Raw genomic sequence first — 21573 nt, 5'->3', positions numbered from 1 at the left:
ACACTTAGGAAATCTTTCTTCCTAAGATATGTTTGAAAATAAAACAACTTCTGGGTTTCCTTTCAAGGTAATGTGAACTTTTGGAAGACTAAAATTTTTGCAGTGTGTAAGTTTATCCTTATTTTAATAAAATACTTTTTAATAGCAAAAGTTTAGAGTTTATAAATAGTTCTCTTATGAGGAAGCTTTTTCATGCCCCCCTCCCGCCCCCGTTTTCAGCTTATTAAATCTTTCTTTTCCTCTAGTATTTTATTTTATTAAAAAAATTTTTTTGATGTTTATTTTTTAGAGAGCGAGACAGAGAGTGCGCTAGGGGAGGAGGGACAGAGAGTGAGGGAGATGCCGAATCCGAAGCAGGCTCTGGGCTCTGAGATGTCAGCACAGCTGAGTCAGACAGGACGCTCAACTGATGAGCCACCCAACACCCCATCCCTCTAGTATTTTAGGAAAGTAAAAATTAGGCTGAATAAACTTCGGGGACTTGGAGTCGTATATGGTATTCTTTAAAAGACACCAATGAAACTTAATTAGGATAACATAGGGCAAGGAGGCCTACTTTTGGAAAATTATAGAATTCACACATCAAATGCTCACAGATGGCATTTGATGAATCTAGTAAAATGATGGGGAACATTTTTTTCTATGTCTCCTCTTAGCATTGACCCGCATGATCAACCAATCATATACCCCATTTTAAAAGTCTCCAGCATTTTCAGTTAGAGGGTAACATCCTTCTTATTTGATTTAGGGATTTCAAAATGAGGAACACTGACAGTTCCCATCCGTTTAGTTGAGTAGTATTTTATCCCATTCTTTTTTTTGCTTGTTCAATAGTAGCTTTATTGAGATATAATTTATATACCCTAATATTCACTCATTTAAAGTATTCAGGGGCACCTGGGTGGCTCAGTCAGTTAAGTGTCTGACTCTTGATTTCAGCTCAGGTTCTGATCTCACAGTTCTTGGGATCAAGTCCCACATCAGGCTCTGTGCTGACAGTGTGGAAGCTACTTGGGAATCTTTCCCCCTCTCTCTCCCTCTCTCCATCTCCCTTCCCCATCTCCCTTCCCCCTCTGCCCCTTCACTTGTGCTCTCTCAAAATAAATAAATAAAAATAAACTTTAAAAAAGTATTTAAAAAATGAAGTATACACTTCAGTGGCTTTTATATATTCACAAAGTTGTACAACTGGCACCAGAACTACTTTTCGAACATTTTGTTCCTCCATAAAGAAACGCTGTGCCCATTAGCAATTACTCTCTATTTTACCTCAGTACCCTTCCCATTCCCATCCCAAAGTTCCCACCAATTTAATTCTGTCTCTACCGATTTTCCTACTCTGGACATTTTATATAAATGGAGTCTTACAATATGCTGTTCTTCATAACTGGCTTTCACTTAGCATATTGTTTTCAGTGTTCATCCATGTTGTAAGCATTTACTGGAAGTACTTCATTTCTTTCTGTTGACAAATAATATTCCATTGTATGTATATATCACATTTTGTTTATCCCTTCATCAGTTGATGGACACTTGGATTTGCACTATTTGGCTGTTGTGAATAATGCTACTGTGAATATTTGCATAGGTTTTTGAGTGGATATATGTTTTCATTTCTCATGAGTATGTAGCTAAGAATGGAATTTCTGGGTAATTTTGTATCTCTATGTTTAATATATTGAGGAACTTGAAGATTGATTTTCAAAGCAGCTGTACCATTTCACATTCCTACCAAAAGTGTACGAGGATTCCATTTCCTCCACATTCTTGCCAACACTTATTATTTGTCATTTTGATTATAGTCATCCTAGTGGGTATGAAGTGGCTTTTTTGACTGTGCCTTTGATTCCATTTCCCTGATGGCTAATGATGTTTCATGTGTTCAAGTGCTTATCTGCCATGTATATGTCTTTTGTGGAGGAACAGCTATTCAGATACTTTGTCCATTTTTAAATTGAGGTGTTTTAAAATTATTGAGTTGCAGAGGGTTATTTATTTAATTAAAATGTCTAACTTATTTTTGAGAGAGAGCCAGAGCGCACACTGGGGAGGGGCAGAGAGAAGGGGACAGAGGATTTGAAGCAGGCTCTGTGCTGACAGTAGTGAGCCTGATGTGGGGCTCGAACTCAGGAACCATGAGCCGAAGTCAGGCACTCAACCAATTGAGCCACCCAGGCGCCCTGAGTTGGAGGAGTTCTTTACATATTTTAGATACAGGTCCCTTATCAGATAGATAATTTGCAAAATTTTTCTTTTATGGATTGAAGTTTTTAATTTTGATGGTTTCCAATTTATTCAATTTTTGTTGTTGTTGCTTGTGCTTTTTGTATTACATCTAAGAAACCATTGCCTAATCCAAGGCCACGAAGATTTACGCCCGTGTTTTTTCCTAAGACTTTTATAGTTTTAACTCTTACATTTATATCTTTTTTTAAATTTTTTTTTTAATTTATTTTTGAGAGACAGAGAGAGACAGCACTAGCAGGGGAGGGTCAGAGAGAGAGGGAAACACAGAATCTGAAGCAGGCTCCAGGCTCTGAGCTAGCTGTCAGCACAGAGCCCGATGTGGGGCTCGAACCCACAAACTGTGAGATCATGACCTGAGCCGAAGCCAGACGCTTAACCGACTGAGCCACCCAGGCGCCCCTACATTTATATCTTTGATCTATTTTGAGTTAATGAGTTGATTTTGTGTCTGATACGAGGTAGGGACGAGCTTTGTTCCTTCGCATGTGGTTATCCAGTTGTCCCAGCACCATTAGTTGAAAAGACCTTTCTGTCTCAATTTAATTGCCTTGGCCCCCTATTGAAAATCAGTCATCAGTAAGGATGGACTTTTAGTTCTATTTCTACGTGTCAGTCCGTAGGCCAGCACCAACCTATTTTAATTAGCTTTGTAGTAAATGTTCTTTCTTTTCCAGCAGGTTTAAAGCTGGCATTTACTAATGACGATCAAGAGTCTTCTTAACCTAATCAGTATAAGCATCATTTTAAATTGTCATAAACACCTTAGTTTTAATGAATTAATAAAATATTATGAAGAGGATTTTTTCTAGAATTTTTAGATTAAATTAACTCTTCCACAAATTTGTCAACTTTACTCCACTTTAACCAAATCAGTGAAAAGTGATCCTCAGTATAGTCATGATCTTCATGTTAATGGAAACTCACAGTGAGTCATCATTATTTGTGAGGTATGACTGGGGATGCTAATGGGTCTCATTAACTCCTGGTAAACTCCTTTACTTTAGGTTGTAAAGTGACAAATGTCAAAGTCTGAGTGCCTTTGCTTATCCCTCCCCATCCCTCCCCTATGCCTCATCTCTTCATCCTGAACTCTAAGCCTCTGCCTTCCCAGCTCCCGGCTGTGGTCTGACACAGACAGGCCTGCAGTGGGCATCATTCTCAGTTCTTCCAGCATGGTCCTAGTGATGCCTCCAGACTCTGCTAAGATGCTTGCTTTCCTTGGGGATGGCACTCTCCCTGTGTAGTGAGACATACCCTTTCTTGGCCGCCACAGCTCCCGATGGGTGTCTTTGTTGTAGCACTTAACATTGTAATCATCATCCTTTAACTGCTGTCTCTCCCTCCGACCTCACTTGAGTCCCTCAGGAGCTGAGAGGTTTTCATGGCGTACCTGGGGCTTCACATAGCACTTGTATGTATTAGGGGCACAGATAGGGTGAGTTGGAAGATTATGATTTGATTATTACTTTTAGAGGAACATCTGGTTTTTGACAGGATGTTAAAAAAAGGCAGTCATTTTTTGTTCACACCAGTCCCTGTAACTCCTGTGCTGAGATCATTTTCAGGGTCAGCAAGAGTAAAGCCATGACTTTGTAGAATGTCTCACTTGTATGGAACTGCTCCCACGTGCTGCCATCCTGCTCCATCAGTAGCAGCTCGCCGTCAGTGTGGTATTTACTTTATGTTATTTGACTAACATAGTTCCTAGACGGAGATGTAGAGTCCAAACTTGTTTACCAGTGTTGGCCTTACTTCCGTTTCTAATATTTTTCCTGAGGCCAGAGAAGTTTTTTCTGGAAAAGCCGGATTTTCAGAAGAGAGCTGAGGAGAAAGCAAGGCTTTTGCTCCTATGCATGGGAAGAGGTTTTGGGGATGGGAATCAGCAGAGTGGAGGGGGGTAGGGCAGATAGACCAGGAAAGGCAGGCCCATGGAGAATGAGCTTGAGTAGACCCCTGGGCGAGCCTGAGGAGGATGGGGGAGGTGATGACCCTGAGAAGAAGTGGGAGAAGCTTCTTGTAGGACCTCGGTGGTGGTGGGAGAAGCCATGGAGAGGTATGCTGCCAAGAAGAGATGAAGACAGACATAGCGAATCAGCGAAGACGAGGCCAGGGCAGGAAGTGGGACAGGTGGTACAGTGCACAAGACAGAAGGAAATACACACAGGGTATTGATGCCCTTGCTCAGGTGAATATCACTTCGAAACTCAGAGCCTACTCTAATGTCTCACTGGCATCTCCGGGACTCCCTCTCAGCACTGCACTGTCCAGTATTTTCATGACCCAAGTGCGAAGGCCTCCTATCATATGCACCTTCCACCAAAACCAGTGAAAGGAAGAGAGAAAGTTGCTATGAAGAAAAGAAGGCAGGACTGTGGCTAGAAACTGCTTCAGCCCCAGTCACGTGACAGAGAGGAGGGTCACCCTAAAAATGCTTGCCTTTGGAAGGTGGGAATGAGGAACAACACAAAGAAAAGTGGTTCTGTGGGATGGATATCCAGGAAGCTGGGAGATTTGGGACAATGAAACATTGAGAGAGACTTTTGTGGAGCCTCAGGGGCTGGTGAATTCCCAGAGTTCGACAAAAGGAAAAATACGAAAATCAAGAGAGAGTGGGGTTTTTGTGGTGTGGTGGGGCAGTGTCTACTCCTCGGGGCGGTGGGGACCGGGCTGCAGGCTTCAGTGCTCTCCTGTGTGTGTGTCTGGTCGGAAGCTTCTCCGTAGGCCATTAGAGTGTCAGCTCATTTGTTTCCTACTCGTTACCTCTCCATTTCTAATATTTCCTTGATATTTCCATTTCTTTCCAGGTTCACTGTATACTTAAGCATGTTTTTCTTTTACCCAGATTCTGTATGTTTTTAGCAGAAGGGTCTCCTTTTCTCCGTCAGATTCCCCAGATTTCACTTTAGACATGTATTCCTTTAAAAAAAAATTTTTTTTTTACTGTTTATTTATTTTTGAGAGACAGAGAGCGGGCACAAACAAGGAGGGGCGGAGAGAGGGAGACACACGCACAAAATATGAAGCAGGCTCCAGGCTCTGAGCTGTCAGCACAGAGGCCGACGCAGGGCTCAAACTCAAAAAACCATGAGATGATGATCTCAGCCAAAGTTGGACACTTAACCAACAGATCCCCCCAGGTGCCCCATAGACATGTGCTCCTTTTACTGCAAGGCTATATTTTTTAAAAGTATGGTGCACTTTTTATTCCATACGTAAATAGCAGTGATATGGCTTGACTCTGCAGGCTGTATGTATCTGTATCTATGCCTATGCCTATTTCTATAATCAGTTCCGTTTTTAACTTGGGCCAGTAGTCATGAAAGAATGAAGTTACCATCCCTGTCATAAATGTTATAGTGTGCTTGCTTAAGACTTAAGGAAGATGAGAGCTTTACAATCCCGTTAGATCATTTCTGTGTAGATGGCTTTGTAATCATTATCTACTTACAAAAGTTACGCTGAAGATTATGGTTATAATTCACAATACAATAAAGAATGCTTTTGCATTTTTTAATTAAATGTTATTTTCAAAGTTAGAAAATTAGAAAAGTAAACTTTAATTGTGACCAATGTTCTGAAACTTTGGAAGAAGGAGGATATTAACATAAATATTTAAAAGAAAAAATGCATCATCTTTAAGGTTCTTAAACATTTTCATCAAATTAGTGTTTCCTTTTTTTAAGTCTTCAAAAGAATTCTCTTTTGTTTTTAAACTTATTAGAAATTTCAAATGCATCTAATGAATGCCCTCTTATCCATCATTCAGCATCACATTTTTTCACAGATGGCCAAATGTTATTTCATTTATCCCCCCACTTGTTCTTCCTGACCCCATTCCCAGATAATTTTTAGGTAAATCCAGGATGTCATATATTATGACACACATAAATGATTCAATATATTCGACTCTAAAAAATAAGTTAAAAAAAATTTTTTTAAATGTTTATTTTTGAGAGAGACAGAGACCAAGTGTGGTGGGGAGGGGCAGAGAGGAGACAAAATCTGAAGGAGGCTCCAGACTCCGAGCTATCAGCACAGAGTCCAATGCAGGGCTCTATCCCACGAACTGGGAAATCTTGACCTGAAGTCAGATGCTTAACTTATTGAGCCACCCAGGCATCCCTAAGGTTTTGTTTTTGTTTTGTTTTGTTTTTATTAATGAGCTGAGTGCCATTAAGGGAAAAAATTGCTTTTTTAAAAAAATTGTTTATTTTGAGAAAGAGCATGCATGTGCACACGTTCACGAGTTGGGTTGGGGTAGAGAGCAAGGGGAAGAGAAAATCTCAAGCAGGCTCCATGCTGTTAGTGCAGAGCCTGACTTGGAGCTCAATTCTACGGACCTGAGACAAAGTCAAGAGTAGGATGCTTAACCAACGGAGCTATCCAGGTGTTCCAAGGGAAAAGAGAAATCTTGATGTCATGAGATATATAATGTCTTCAGATTTCTCTCTCTCTTTAATTCTTTTATAGTTGGATTGTTTAAATGAAGGTCCAAACAAGGTTGGTCCACACATGCACTGCCTTTGGTTGATTGCTTTGACAGTAGGTGAATATCTATTTGAACTTATGGGAATACCCCTCCCAATTTTTTTTCTTGCTGTTTACTTATCAAAGAAACTAGGGCAAGTGTCCTCTGGAATTTCCCACATTTGGGGTTTGGCTGGCTGCATGTGCATGTGGTGTTAAGATATTCTTCCAGCTTCTGTATTTCCTGTAAACTGGTAGTTAGATCCACATACTTGATGAGGTCAGACCCCTTGTTGTTGTTGTTTCTTATGCAAGAATATTTTGTGGTAGATGGGGTGTATTTCCTGTTGCGTCTCACTTGTTATCTCTCTCTTAATTCCATGGTAAGAATATGTGTACGATGAAGGTGGAAGTTTTATGATTTTTTTATTAACCAATATTTTTTTCATTTGATATTTATATTGTCAGTAAATACTGTATAAGCAAAACAACATTAAAAAGTTCTCTTTATACATTCTTCTAAGATTTTCCTTGTTTAGGCAGTGAAGACGGGAACATCAAGGTGGTGTTTCGGAAATAATAAAACCTGAGTCATGGCATACATTGTTCATTTCTTGTTAATCTGAGTCTGTGTGAGATCTGATTAGCATCTTAATTATGATCATAAGTCATTGCATACCTATCACTTTAATATTTACATATCAAAATGATGTACATTTTAGATGAACTCTAAGGACTTGTGGAAGATAAAAAAAATGAAAAGTATGTGGTGATTTTTTTTTCTGTGAAAAGGTAGATCATCTGGCAGAGAGAGAAAGAGGAAAGAAAACAAAGGAGGCATAAGACTTGTTCTTTGAAATCCTCCAGAGAGGCGATAATAATTGAGCTAATATTCATTGGCTTCTCATAAATTGCCTTGGTAGTTTGGGCCTCGAGTGCCTTAGAAATTAGCTTTCTCCCTGTGCCTCTTCACTGTTGCTATAGTGCTCCTGCCAGAGGCCTCTTTGTTTGTGTTTAAGGAGCGAAGGTGATTTCTCTCTTATATTCACTTACAGGACTTGCATTTTGTGTTTTACCTTCCAAGAACTTGGTACTACCACTACTCTTGCAACACTCTTGCTACTAATTTCATTATAATATACCAGTAAATCAATAAAATAAGATTTAGAGCAGTGACTTCCAAACCTGAACTGTGCATCAGAATCCCTTGGAGCTCTTTAAAAAGAAACAAATGTCTGGCACCTTCCCAGATCTACATCAGATTCTTGGGTGCCAGGGATACAGGAATCTGTAGAGTTGAAAAAACCCCAGCTTTGGAGCTTCTGACTCCCCAAGTGATTTAGATATGAACCGTGGGCTTATGATTGGGCACTGGAAAGATTCTAGACTAGTAGATGGTTACTTAAATTTCATGGTGCTTTATTTAAGAACTGGGAGACCACAGGATTGATGATAAACTTTGGGAATATTTACAGTTTTCATACATGACTCAAGTGAATGCATCAAAAATTGAAAAAAGACCCAGGACATTGTAAAATGAGATATAAATACCAACCAACTGTGACAACACTAAGGGGAGTGTTTGTTTTGGTTTTGTTTGAGGGGAATGTTTGTTACAAGCAAATGCTGAATAGAAAATATAGAATAGAAGATAGTCTACATAAACATTGTAGGAGAAAGCAGTTCGCTTCATGTGATGAAGGACAGAGCCACAAATCTGTGATGTGCCTATTGCAAAAGCTAATAAATTTGAAAACTTAAGTGAAATGGAAACAAATGTTCTCAGGGCTCAATCATTAAAAGTGTTCCTTTTATAATCAAGGGTACCACAGCGATTCCTACTAGAAACAATATTCAACATTACTGGAGATTCTAGCCCAAACAATAAGTCAGGGGAAAAAATACAGATGAGAAATTTGGAAATATAGAATAAAAGTGTCATGAAAAGTCTAAGGGAAATAATAGAGACTAGTTATTAGAATTACTAAGAGGGTTTAATATATTTTTCAGATGCAAGCCAGCATACCAAAGTCAATTGCAACAGCAGACAATTTGAAAATGTAGTTTTTAGGAAGTAATAATATGTGATGGCAACAATAAAAAATAGGAAGTACCTCATAATAAACTTAATAAAGTATGCAAGAATATTACATAGAGAAATTTTAAACTTTACATTTTTTTAAAGCTCTTAAAATAATTGGGCGGTCTGCCATATCAAGTATATAGGAAGTCCCATTTGTCTCCAAATTGATCTATAAATTCAGGGCCTTCCTAATCAAACTCCCAACAGAATTTTAATGCAACTCAACAAGCTTATATTAACAGCTATAGGAAAGCGTAAAGGACCAGGAATAATTCTTGATGAGGACTAGAAACAGTGTCAAGGGTCAAGAAAGGAACTTGCCTACTAGATATTAAGGTTTATTATAAATAAAACTTAGGTAATTAATACAGTGCATATTGACTGATAAGTCAATGAAATAAAATAACTCTAAAAAAGAGGCCTAGGGGAGCCTGGGTGGCTCAGTTGGTTAGGTGTCCGACTTTGGCTTGGGTCATAATGTCGTGGTTCATGTATCGGGCTCTGTGCTGTCAGCTCAGAGCCTAGAACCTGCTTCAGATTCTGTGTCTGCCTCTCTCTCTGCCCCTACCCTGCTCACACTCTGTCTCTTTCTCAAAAATAAATAAACATTAAAAAGAGAGAGAGCAAGAGAGCTGTATGTGGCAGAGCTGGCTTTACAGATCAGTAAGAACCCTCTTGTATTGAATATTAAATAGGGAAAGAGTAAAAGTGGATTCCTAAGTAGTAATATACACAAAGTTCATGTACACTGAGTTTTTTAAAGGAAAATCAGGTTATAAAGCAGCATTTGTCATGTGATTCCATTTTTGTAAAAAGAAATAGGAATACATGTATGTTTATATATCTTCAGAAAAGATCTGGAGGACATCAAAAGTCAAGGTGATAATGGTAACTGGTTCTGGGTGGTCGGATTATTGGTGATTTAACTTCGTAAACCTTTCTTTGTCTAGTTGGTTTTTTTTTTTTAACACATTGTGTATACATTACTTTGAATTAGAATTTCTTTTTTCATTTAGAGTTTTTCCCCATAGTTGTTCTTATTTGTTTATTCATCTAAATTAATTTTAGAATTAATTTTGGCAACTTCGAAATTGCCCCTACTCTTACGCACACACAAAAATAATGTTTTCCTTGTGATTCTGATTGGAATTGTCTGGTACGTAATAGACATTCAGTACATGCTTGTTAAATAAACAAATATGGGAACAATTCACATCTTTATAACAGTTAGCCCTTCCAGTCCAGAACTTGGTGTTTTACTCAACCTTTCAAGTCCTTTTTAAATAAATGTAAGTTTTGTGATTTTTAAACTACAGATCTCACACATTCATACAATTAATGATTTCTAAAATTGTATAATCTTTTCATTTTCCTTCACACTGAGTCAGACCCTTCGCTGTGTATCTTTAATGTCAGGACTTAGAAGTGTCAGAATGATTTAAACATAGATAAACATTTCCCGTGTAGTGAGGTTAAGGACCTGGGTTTATTTAGCTTAGAATAAATGACTAGATTGAGACTGACTACCTATCTCCAAGCATTTGGTAGCAGCTACTTGCTTTCAGATCTGCCGAAAGCAGAAACAAGAAAACGAACTTCAACCACACTGCGAGGAATTTAGATTACAGATTGTCCACTGGCAGTGCAAAGCTGAAGCCGCCCTCTAAAGAACTGTACTTGGACTACTATATTTTAATTTATTGCTAATTTAAAATCTGGGAGATCTTATGTAAAAATTTTGATATTTTGCTTTTCTGGAAAGGCCTAAAATCTGGTACCCCAGGGCCCTAATTTCCAGTGGTAGCTGATGCTGGAGTTCGGTAGCTTCTGTCACCTTTTAACCAGGCATGTGCTTTCTCCAGTTTCCAGAGTCCAAACCCAGCCTTTTCACTGTCTTGTCCCTTAAAGCATTCAAGTTTGTAACCTCGATTCAAACGATTCAAATGGTAAAGGAAGAATTAGGTTGCACATGCCTAGGTTTAGCATCTTTTCATTTGGCATTTGGTATTGTTTTAAAAATATGGTTTAAATATGGTCCAGGCAAATAAGCAGGAAGGTTTCTTGTCCTGTTGTCCTGTCATCCTGTTCAAATAGTCCAGTAGTTCATCAACTCTTTTTCTCACTGCACGTGGTCATAGGATCTCAAAGTTGGAAGGGACACCCTGCAAGAGAGGGAGGCCACAGCGGATATCCTTCATCCAGTGCTCCTCAGTGTATACACAGGAAGTTGGAAAGTTGTCATAAGAGGAACCTGCTTGAACAGCCAGCAGTTTAAACAGCCAGCTACTTCATTTAGAAGGTTTATTAAAAATCTGTGTCTTGGAGTACCTGGGTAGCTCAGTTGAATAAGCTTCCAATTCTTGATTGTGGCTTGGGTGATGATCTCCCCGTTTGTGAGATCAAGCCCAATGTTAGGTTCCATGCTGACAGTACGGCGCCTGCTTGGGATTCTCTCTTTTCCTCTCTCTGCTCCTCCCCCTCTTGTACTCTCTCTCTCTCTCAGAATAAACAAACAAAATCTCGGTTTCTTTTATGCATAGTTATTTAAAGGTGAGTGGAGGGTTTTGTAGGGAACTTTGAGATTTTCGTAAGTGCCCCATCGTATCGTCCCCATCATTATGTATGGCCTGGCTGCGTTTCATTGTGGGAGCTGCCATTTTGAATATCATTTCATCTGTGCTTGCATGTTATCTAAACCTGTTTTTCATACTTGGTGGTAAGGGCATATTTTCATAAACAAAAAAGTAGGAAAGCAGTGTGGGAAAGAACTTTGGAGTGATAATTTCTCAATTTGTTTTACTCTAATTTTTGTCTGCCTGAGAAGCTTTCTCATTCAGTGGTAACATTCTAATGGATTCCATAGATAGTAAAATTAATAGCACATATGGCCAGTGGTATTGCATACTAAGTCAATGAAGTGACAGGAGAAAATTTTTTTCTAAGTAAATTTGGCCTCAAGTTTTGTTCATAGGTTTTTTTTTTTTTTTTAATGGAACTAACTAGTTTGCCCCATTTGTTTTGGCATCAGATAGACATAGCTTTATTGTGACTCAGAGTCCAGTACTGTCCTTATTTAAGAACGTGAAATGTTATCTCAAGGGATCCTTTTGGAATCTCTAAATGTCTTGGGTAATAAGTGAAATTTTTAGCCCAGGACCAAATATTCCACTTACCCACCCAAATTGTTTCCCAATTGTGGTCTTAAACTAGGATCCTGTGTGTGTGTGTTCTTACACTTACGGTAAGTCTCTTGTGTTTTGGTTCCCACAGAACAGCCCCTGTCCCAGCCCCACCCATCACCAACAGTGGTGAAGAACACACTTAGGCCTGTAATGTGTTTCCGAGGGCCCCATAGAAGGGCTTTCCCAGAGTCTCCATCTCACACCCAGCCTCTCTGTATGTTCTAAGCGATGGTGTCACACTTGTGATTTCTCTACCGTTGGCCATCTTATAAGGACAGATGTGACTTACTGAATGGACGGTTTCAGAAGTAACGAGTTATAATTCATTTTTCCTGAACAAAATAGCGTTAACACACACATATTCTTCATTTTTTAAATGCTGGTCTAGTCTAGCATGGAAGAAGACTTTGTCAGTACTCAGTAGCTATCAGCCCCTTCCTTCCGACCCTCTTATTAAATCTCACCAGGTCTTCAGATGGAGAATGAGAGCTGACTCATGACCTCAGACTGGAAACAGTCACAAGTCTGAACTGGTACGCAGTATGAAGCTGCTTCCAGGTTAGCACATAATTTTCTGATTATAACCAAGTGCCCTTTCTTAAAACAAGAATGAGACCACTACTCCACCTGCTTACCTTTGCTAAATATTTAAGTGTTTATAAATTTAAGATCTCACTTCTTTGAAATTATCTTTAGGACTAAACATTCAAGTCATCTGTGTTCCAGACTTGGAATTATAATTACAATGTTAGTTTGAACCTACTCTTTCCTGCAGAACTTAAAGGAAACTGTCAAAATTAATAAAGGGCAGGCATTATAACAGAGCATGCAGGTTGAAAATTTGTATTTAGGCAACTGAGGTTTTTTTTTTTAAAGTACAAATCCTGAATGGGAATCACTCTGTAAGACAACTAGCCTGATACCTTTAAAAAGTTAGAATAAAGAATAAAAGGAAGGGAGAGATTATTCTAGATTACAGGAAATGTAAGAGACGTAACCAAATGTAACGCATGATCTTTGGTTGGCTTCTAATTCGAGAGGAAGATCACTGATACACATTTTGGGGGTAGTTTGAGAAATCTGAGTATGGACTGGTCTATTTGATGGAGCAATAATGTCTTGCTCAGCTGTGATCACTCTATATTGGTATACAGGAGAATGTCTTGTTATATGTGAGTCTGTGCTCACATATTTAGGAGTAAAGTGTCATGGCGTCTAATTTATTTTGAAATAGTTTACCAAATATGTATTTGAAACATGACAAAATACTAGCCATAACTGAATCTAGATGGCGGGTTTTTTGGTGTTCATGACACTGTTTTTTCTATTTCTGGATGTTTGATGTTTTTCATCATTGTGAGTGATGATACTAATAACAAAGAGGTCCTCTCAGGGAGAGAAGTATTAGGGGACAACATAGGTCTTCCTCCTTCGAGACTGCCTTGTGGTTTGGGACAAGGCTTGGCTGGAGGAGAGCCATGCCATTTTGGGTGCAGCCAGCTATGAAGTAGTGCTTACCTGTCCTGCAGTCCTGATGGCTCAGCAGGCCACTCAGAGGCATTTTCCCAGGCTCCACTTGGTCTCGCATTGGGATGCACTATCCCACAGACTTCCCTTGGCTGTGAATCCCCTGGAAAACAAGCGAAGCTGGGTAGTTTTACATTTAAAACTCGATGTTGGATATTTGCTCTCAGTGTCTTGGGACTATGAAATAGAACAACCGAAATACACAACCACTCCCTTAAAAAGTCTTAATCACTGCAGCACAGTAGGTACTACTTAAAACTAATCTACTGCCCTGCTAAGCCAGGATGGAATGTGTTAAACCTGTATTTGATTTTTTTGTTGCTGTCTTTCCCTTTCTATTCATGAAGTCTCTGCATTTCTAATAAAGCCATTTTGGAGCAGTTTATTTAGGGAGACTATGAAATAAAATAGTAGAACTCTGATTTGTCCTTAAAACATGGACCACCCTTTCTCTCATTAATATTACCAAGTCTCTACCCCTCCTTTTTTTTCTTAGAGACTTAATTCTCTTTGGTGAACTACCAGGTGAGTCAGAAGAATGTTGATGTGGTAACAAATCATCATTTTGGGCCCCAGTGGAGGTTAGGAGGTCTGTGTGAAGATGGAGCAGCAGCTGTTTACAGTGTATGGAATGCCAGAGGCATAGAGTGGAGACCTTTGGGGGCTGCTTGGAGACCAGGGGAGAAGGGAGACTCCTGTGAGGACTGGATGTCAAATGACATTAAGCAGTGCAGAAGTACATACTATTTCTAGAAACACACGTATCTGGAGAATCCTGGTAGAAAGATGATTCCGCTACAGAACTTTCCTTCTAAATCCCAGTCTTTTCCTGTGTCTAAAGACAGTCTTCTCAGATTTAGGAGGACCAAATAGCTGGCAGGAAAACATACTTAAACATGGTTTACAGGTGCCTCGGAATCTCAGAATGCCATGTCAGGTAGTTTCCAAGTAAAAAGATTCTCACTTTACGATTTCCATTTTGTCCCCCAACCCCAGTCTCCTGCTGACTCCCGTGTTGTGCACTTAGAACACCAGTGTAAGCAGGCCTGCAGCTTAGGCCCAGAGAAGGGAAAAGCGAAAGGCCTCCTGGATTCTTTGCCAAGTTGCTGCTTGATTTTAGAAAATAGTGAATCTTTGCTTTAGCTCTGGATAAGGACACAATTTTAATGGCCTCCTGAACTCTGTGAAGTTAATTACATTAAAGAGCAAAGATAAGAATGTCATCTTATCACTGATTGTTATCTGTGGGTAAATGAAATACATCTTCATAAGTATTTTGAGTTCGTATATTTCAGTGGCAGTGACTTTCTCTGTTTATATATCAAAATTAGTTTGCCGTAAGAACTGACACAGTGTCTTTCGTTCTTAATCTCTCTTCAAGTTCTCTTTAAACAAAACAATAAAGTTTCCTATGGCCAATGGAATTTGGATTAAGCAGATGAAAATCTTTTTGACATGTTAAGTCAGTTTGCCATTTCTCTTGTAGATGCCACGCGGGGAGGGGGGGGGTCCCCTGAAATCATAAGTCCCCAGTTTAGGAATAATTCTCTTTAGCATAATCTTATCCTGGGGGTAGGATGGATAGTGGATACTCAGTTCTAGTAATTTCAGCCATAAATCACTTAGAATTTTCTTTATACTGCTTTTTTTTTCCCTGTAGGGAAAGGTATCATACTGAGACTGTTACTTAGCTAAGCAAATAAGATTTCTTTATCACCCAAGGTATCTCCAGATACCATCCTTCCTAAATTTGCAGCTATAGTTTTCATAGTCAACTTCAGATTTAGCGCCTTCCTAAAATTTGTACAGGGAAAATATTTTTGAACATCTGAATCTTGGTCACCTAGAGCTGTAAGTGTTACAAGCAAATGCAGAATGACTTAGATAGTGCATTGTATTGTTATTCACACCTTTGGAAGACTGACAGTATAAACCATTACTTTGAAAATCACTATAAACTTTTACTGTCTCTGTTTGTAGATCCTTTCTTACAAACTATACCCCCACAACCCCAAAGCAGTAGAACAGATAAACTTGTGGAAATAACTTCTACTCTCTCACTGACCTAAGGAATAAAGGATTTGTTTTAAAGCACTCAGAATAATGCTAGTGGTGTGCATATTTCATTTGACATTTTAAGCAGAAAAAAGGCACATGACAAATGCAGTCCATTTCGAGTGTTTTAGGAAAAAATATATTTCATCTCTGTAAATCTGGAGATCATGTTATCATAGATGTCACTCTTATTTCACAATCCCTGTGACTAAAGCAGTTGTGCTGTCAAAGCTGTAGCTTGTATAGACAGACGTCAGATCTGCAGTCACTGATGTTCTGGATCTTTCTATGGGACTGTGAGAAGGATACTGAATATAAAAGTGGGAACTTCTTTGCATTTTTTAAAAAATAAAAGTTATTTCAAAAGCAGTAAAGCCATGGACTTTGAAGAGTCTGAAGGTCCTGGAGATCACCTCCTGACCCTTCCAATTTAATGGATATAATACTGTCTCTGAGGTTGTTTTACAGCCTGGAGACAATTATCCTTTTTGGGAGAACATTTTACCTTAATGTTTTCAGGAAGGTCATCAACAGAGTAGTTTATGCCTGGAGGTGGGCCAGAAGGGAAGGAAAAGAGGAGGGAGGGAAGAAAGCAGAAGAAAGAACTATGCTGGTACTTTTGGTGAAATTATGTTGCTACCCTATAAGATGAATGATAATGTCTCTGTTTTCTGTACTCTTTGTACCAGGCTCCTTTACTTGACATTTTGTTTGTGAGATTTTTTTTTCTGGTAGGGCCTGTAGTGGTATACATTTTTAGGGGCAGGGTAGTATTTCACCATAACTATGCCCCCCCCCAAATGTAAGTTTCAGGTGTACATCTTTATAATTCGACATATGTATACACTCTGAAGTTTATTTACCATCCGTCACCCACCAGTTAACCCTCTTCACCCATTTCACTCCCCCCTCACCCCATAACCACTACTCTGTTATTTTGTTTGTTCATTTGTTTGGTTTTTTAGACTCCATATATGAGTGAAATAATACAGTATTTGTCATTCTCTGCATTACTTAATTTAGCCTAATATCTTTAAGGTCCACCTCTGTTGCTGCAGATGACAAGATTTCATTTTTTTTTATATTTGAGTAATTGTGCATTGTATAAATGTACCACATCCTCTTTATCCATTTGTCTGTCAATGAGCACCTAGACTGTTTCCATATCTTGGCTGTTGTAAGTAATGCTGCAGTAAACATAAGGGTGCGTGTATCTTTTTGAATTAGCATTTTCGTACTCTTTGGATAAATACTTCAGAGTGGAATATTGGGGTCATACGGTAGTCCTATTCTTAATTTTTTGAGGCCACTATAATTTCCATAGTGGCTACACCAATTTATATTCTCACCAACAGTGAGAATGCACAAAGTTTCCTTTTTCTCCACATTCTCATCAGCACTTATAATTTCTTGTTTGTTTTTTTAGTAGCCACTCTAACAAATGTTAGACATTTTCTTATTATGGTTTTGATATGCATTTTCCTAATAATTAGTGACGTTGACCATCTTTTCATGTGCCTATTGGACATCTGTACATTGTCTTTGGAGAAATGTTGGTTCAGATCTTCTATTTTTAAAATCAGGTTGGTTGACTTGTTGCCAAGTTGTATGAATTCTTTATGTATTTTGGATATTAACCCCTTATCAGATATATAGTTTGCAAAAAATCTTCCTCCATTTAGTGGGTTGCCTGTTCATTTTGTTGACAGTTCCTTTGCTGGGTAGAAGGTTTTAAGTTTGATGTAGTCCTATTTGTGTACTTTCACTTTTGTTTCCCTTGTCTCTGTAGTCAGGTCCACAAGGATGTTGCTAAGACTGATGTCAAGGAGCTTATATTTTCCTCAAAAAATTTTATGGCTTCAGGTCTTACATTCGAGGCTTTAATGCATTTTGAGTTCATTTTTGTTCATAGTATACAATAGTGGTCTAGTTTTATTCTTTCACACATGGCTGTCCTATTTTCCCAACATCATTCTTAAAGAGACCATTCCTCCATTGTGTGATCTTGGCTTGTCATAGATTAACTGTTACTATCTGTGTAGGTTTGTTTCTGGGCTCTTTATTCTGTTTCATTGATCCATGTGTCTGTTTTTGTACCAATACCATAATGTTTTGATTTGCTACAGCTTTGTAGTATACTTTGAAATCAGAAAGTGTGATACCTCCAGCTTTGTTCTTCTTTCTCAAGATTGCTTTTGCTATTTGGCATCTTTTTTCATTCCATACAAATTTTAGAACTGTTTATTTTAGTTCTTGGAACTATGCCCCTGGAATCTTGATAGGTGTTGCCATTAATCTATAGATTATAATGAGTAGTATAGACATTTTCACAATAGTCTTCCAGTCCTTGAGCACGGAATATGTTTCCAATTATTTGTATCTTCTTCAACTTCTTTTGTCAGTGTCTTACAGTTTTCAGTGTACAAGTCATTCATCTGCTTAGTTAAATACATTAGTAGGTATTTTGTTCTTTTTCTGATGCAATTGTAAATGGGATTGTTTTCTAAATTTCTTTTTCTAATGTTTTGTTAGTAATGTATAGAAATACCACAGATTTCTGTATATTGATACAAAATTCTGCAACTTGACTGAATTCATTGGTTCTAACAGATTTTTTGTGTGAATTCTTTAGCGTTTTCGCTATATAGTATCATACCATCTGCAAGTAGCAACAGTTTTACTTCTTTTCTGATTTGATGCCTTTTATTTATTTTTCTTCCCTAATTGCTATGGCTGGGACTTCTGAGACTAGGTTGAATAAAAGTGGTGAGGGTGGGCATCCTTGTCTTGTTTCCAGTGTTAGAGCTTTCAGCTTTTCACCATTAAATGTGATGTTAGTTATAGGATTGTCATATATGGTTTTTATTATATTGAGGTATATTTCCTCTATACCCACTTTGTTGAAAGTTTTTATCCTAAACAGATGCTCAGCTGACTGAGCTACCTTGGGACCCCAAGGATATTGCTTTTAATTTTCTTTTTCTTTTTTTTTCCTTTTTTTGGGGGGGTGGGTATCAGGATAATGCTGGCCTTGTAAAGTATGTTTGGAAGCTTTTCCTCCTTCAATTTTGGAAGAGTTTGCAAAGGCTAGGTGTTAAATTTCTTTGAATGTTTAATAGAATTCTTCAGTGAAACCATCTGGTCCTAGACTTGTTGTTGGGAGGTTTTGATTACTCTCTCAATCTCCTTACTAGTAATTGGTATATTTAGATTTTCTATCTCTTTATTATTCAGTCTTGAAAGATTGTAGGTTTCTAGGAATTTATTCATTTTTTCAAGGTTGTACAGTTTTCTGGTATATAATTTTTCATAATAGTCTCTTATGATCCTTTGTATTTCTGTGGTATTGGTTGTAACATCCCTTTCTGATTTTTTTCTTGAGTTCTCTTTTTTCTTGGTAAGTGTAAGCTAAGATTTTTTCAGTTTCGTTTATCTTTTCAAAGAACTAGCTCTTTGCTTCATTGATTTCTTTTTTTCTATTGCTTTTTTAGTGCATATTTCTCTTCTGGTCGTCATTATTTCCTTTCTTCTGTAAATATGGGGTCTTGTTCTTCTTTCCTCATTCCTTTAGTTACAGAGCTAGATTGTTTTTTTTTTAATGTTTTATTTATTTTTGATACAGAGAGAGACAGAACATGAGAGGGGGAGGGGCAGAGAGAGAAGGAGACACAGAACCGTTAGCAGGCTCCAGGCTCTGAGCTAGCTGTCAGCACAGAGTCTGATGCGGGGCTCGAGCCCACGAACGTGAGATCTGACCTGAGCTGAAGTGGGAGGCCTAACCCACTGAGCCACCCAGGCGCCCCGAGATTGTTTATTTGAGATTTGTTTGTTTCTTTGTTTCTTTAGGTATGAACATCCCTCATGGAACTGCTTTTGCTGCATCCTATGTATTTTAGTATGTCCTATTTTTATTTTCACTTGTCTATAGATTATTTTTTAATTTCTCCTTTGATTTCTTCAGTGACCCATTGGGTATTTCATAGCATGTTGTTTAATCTCCATATTTTTATATTTTTTCCCATTTTCTTCTAATGAATTCCTGGTTTCATACCATTGTGGTTGGAAGAGATGCTTGGTATGATTTCAATTTTCTTGAAATTATTGAGACTTGTTTTGTGGCCCAACTTGTGATCTATCTTAGAGTATATTCCATGATTGCTTGAGAAGAATGTATATTCTGCTTTTGGATAGAGTGTTTCCTATGTATCTATTAAGTCTGTCTGGTCTAATGTGTTGTTCTAAAGTTGATGTTTCTGTTTTCATTTGTTGTTGTCTGGATGATCTATCCATTGATAGAAGTGGGGTATAAAAGTCTACTGGTACAGTATTGATTTTAATTTCTCCCTTTAGGTCTGTTAATGTTGGCTTTATATGTTTTGGTGCTTCCTTGTCTAGTGCATAGATATTTACAAATGTTATGTTTTCTTGTTGGGTTGACATCTTTATGTAATGCCCTCTTTTATTTTTTATTACAGTCTTTGTTTTAAAGTTTATGTTATTTTATATGGGTATACCTACTCCAGCATTCTTTTCATTTCCACTTGCCTGGAATATCTTTTTCCATCCCTCAGTTTCAGTCTGTGTTCTTACTTCTGAAGTGAGTATCTTATAGGCAGCATATAGATGGGTCTTTATGGTTTTTTGTTTGTTTGTTTTTATCCATTTAGCACTCTGTGTCTTTGATGATTTTAGACCAGTTATATGTAAAGTAATAAGTACATACTTCTTGCTATTTTTTCATTATTTTCTTGTTGTTTTTGTAGTTCCTCTCTGTTCCTTTTTTCTCTTTATCTCTTCTTTTGTGGTTTGATGGCTTTCTTTAATGTTATCTTTAGATTTTCTCATTTTCTCTTTGTATTTATTATGTATTTTTTCCTCATGGTTACCACAAGGGTCACATAAAATATCACATGTAAATAGTAGTCTGTTTTAAGTTGATTTTAAATTTTAATTTTAAATACATTCCAAAGCTTTACCTCGCTCATGTTTTATATTTTTAATGACACATTTTATATCTTTACATTTTATGCTACCTTTAACTAAGTATTGTAATTTGAGTGAATTTTACTACTGTTGTCTTTTAACCTTCATGCTTGCTTTACAAGTGCTTGATCCACTGTGTTATATATTTTACTTTTCCAGTGAGATTTTTACACACACAGAGATATATATAATTAATAGTGTCCTTTCTCTTGGGCTTAAAGAAGGCCTGTTTGCATTTCTCGTAGGGCCAGTTTAGTGGTGATGAATTTTTTTAGCTTTTTCTTTTCTGGAAAGCTCTTAATATCTCCTTCAATGCAGAATGATCAGTTTGCTGGGTAGAGAATTCTTGGTTGAATTCATTGTAACAGATAAAGTAACTGAGCCACTTCAGGGACTGGAGACCATCCCAACCAGGTGCTCTGGCCAGGCCTCCTGCCGGAGTTCACAGTGTCATATTTACCCCTTCCTCTCATGTGAGTCCCTCTATTGATTCTTTTTAACCTTTTGTTTGCTAAATAATTATTGAACACATACTACATGGTAGGCAGTAGGGAGGCCCGTGGGATTTAATGGGAAACAAATTTGTAGTCTAATGATATCCTATTTCACCTTATAGGTTATGGCTTTCAGATCACAGCCTATTTCCTCAAGAGAGGTATTCGCCTCCACTGTTGTAGGAGTTCACAGAGTACTGGTAAGTAGCTGATAATCTTGAGTTATCAGGCATTTTGCACTATTTGCTTGCCCTAGAGAAGGAATTAAAATTAAGGAATGAAGATTCCAACTTGTTTCATTGCCTTTGTAAAATTGAAGTACTGATTAAGAGTATTTCTAAACATTTATTTTTTTATTTTTTTCAATTTTCACTGTTATACTATCTTTCTGAGAACTGTGAGCTGGGCCACGTTATACTTTACTTTCCTGCTGCATCTCAGCACTTTCATTAAGCTTCCAGAATGATTTGACAGGCAGTTACACTATGAATCACTTCATCTTTGTCTGTGCACACCAAGTCCCTGGGATACAGAA

At 37.9% G+C, this 21573-nt stretch overlaps 1 protein-coding gene across 1 annotated transcript in view; it reads left to right on the top strand.

The window, feature by feature from the left end:
* Positions 1-21573, top strand: part of SLX4IP (SLX4 interacting protein) — a 183385-nt gene that overhangs the window by 140445 nt on the left and 21367 nt on the right. Inside the window, 1 exon segment of the mRNA XM_029918398.1 lies at positions 21161-21238. Coding sequence (XP_029774258.1) covers positions 21161-21238 — 78 coding nt within the window.

The sequence above is a fragment of the Suricata suricatta genome, chromosome 12 (assembly GCF_006229205.1).
Source record: "Suricata suricatta isolate VVHF042 chromosome 12, meerkat_22Aug2017_6uvM2_HiC, whole genome shotgun sequence".
In the NCBI taxonomy this organism is placed as follows: domain Eukaryota; kingdom Metazoa; phylum Chordata; class Mammalia; order Carnivora; family Herpestidae; genus Suricata; species Suricata suricatta.
Note: the sequence above shows the minus strand (reverse complement) of the source record. Positions and strands in the feature narration are given on the sequence as shown.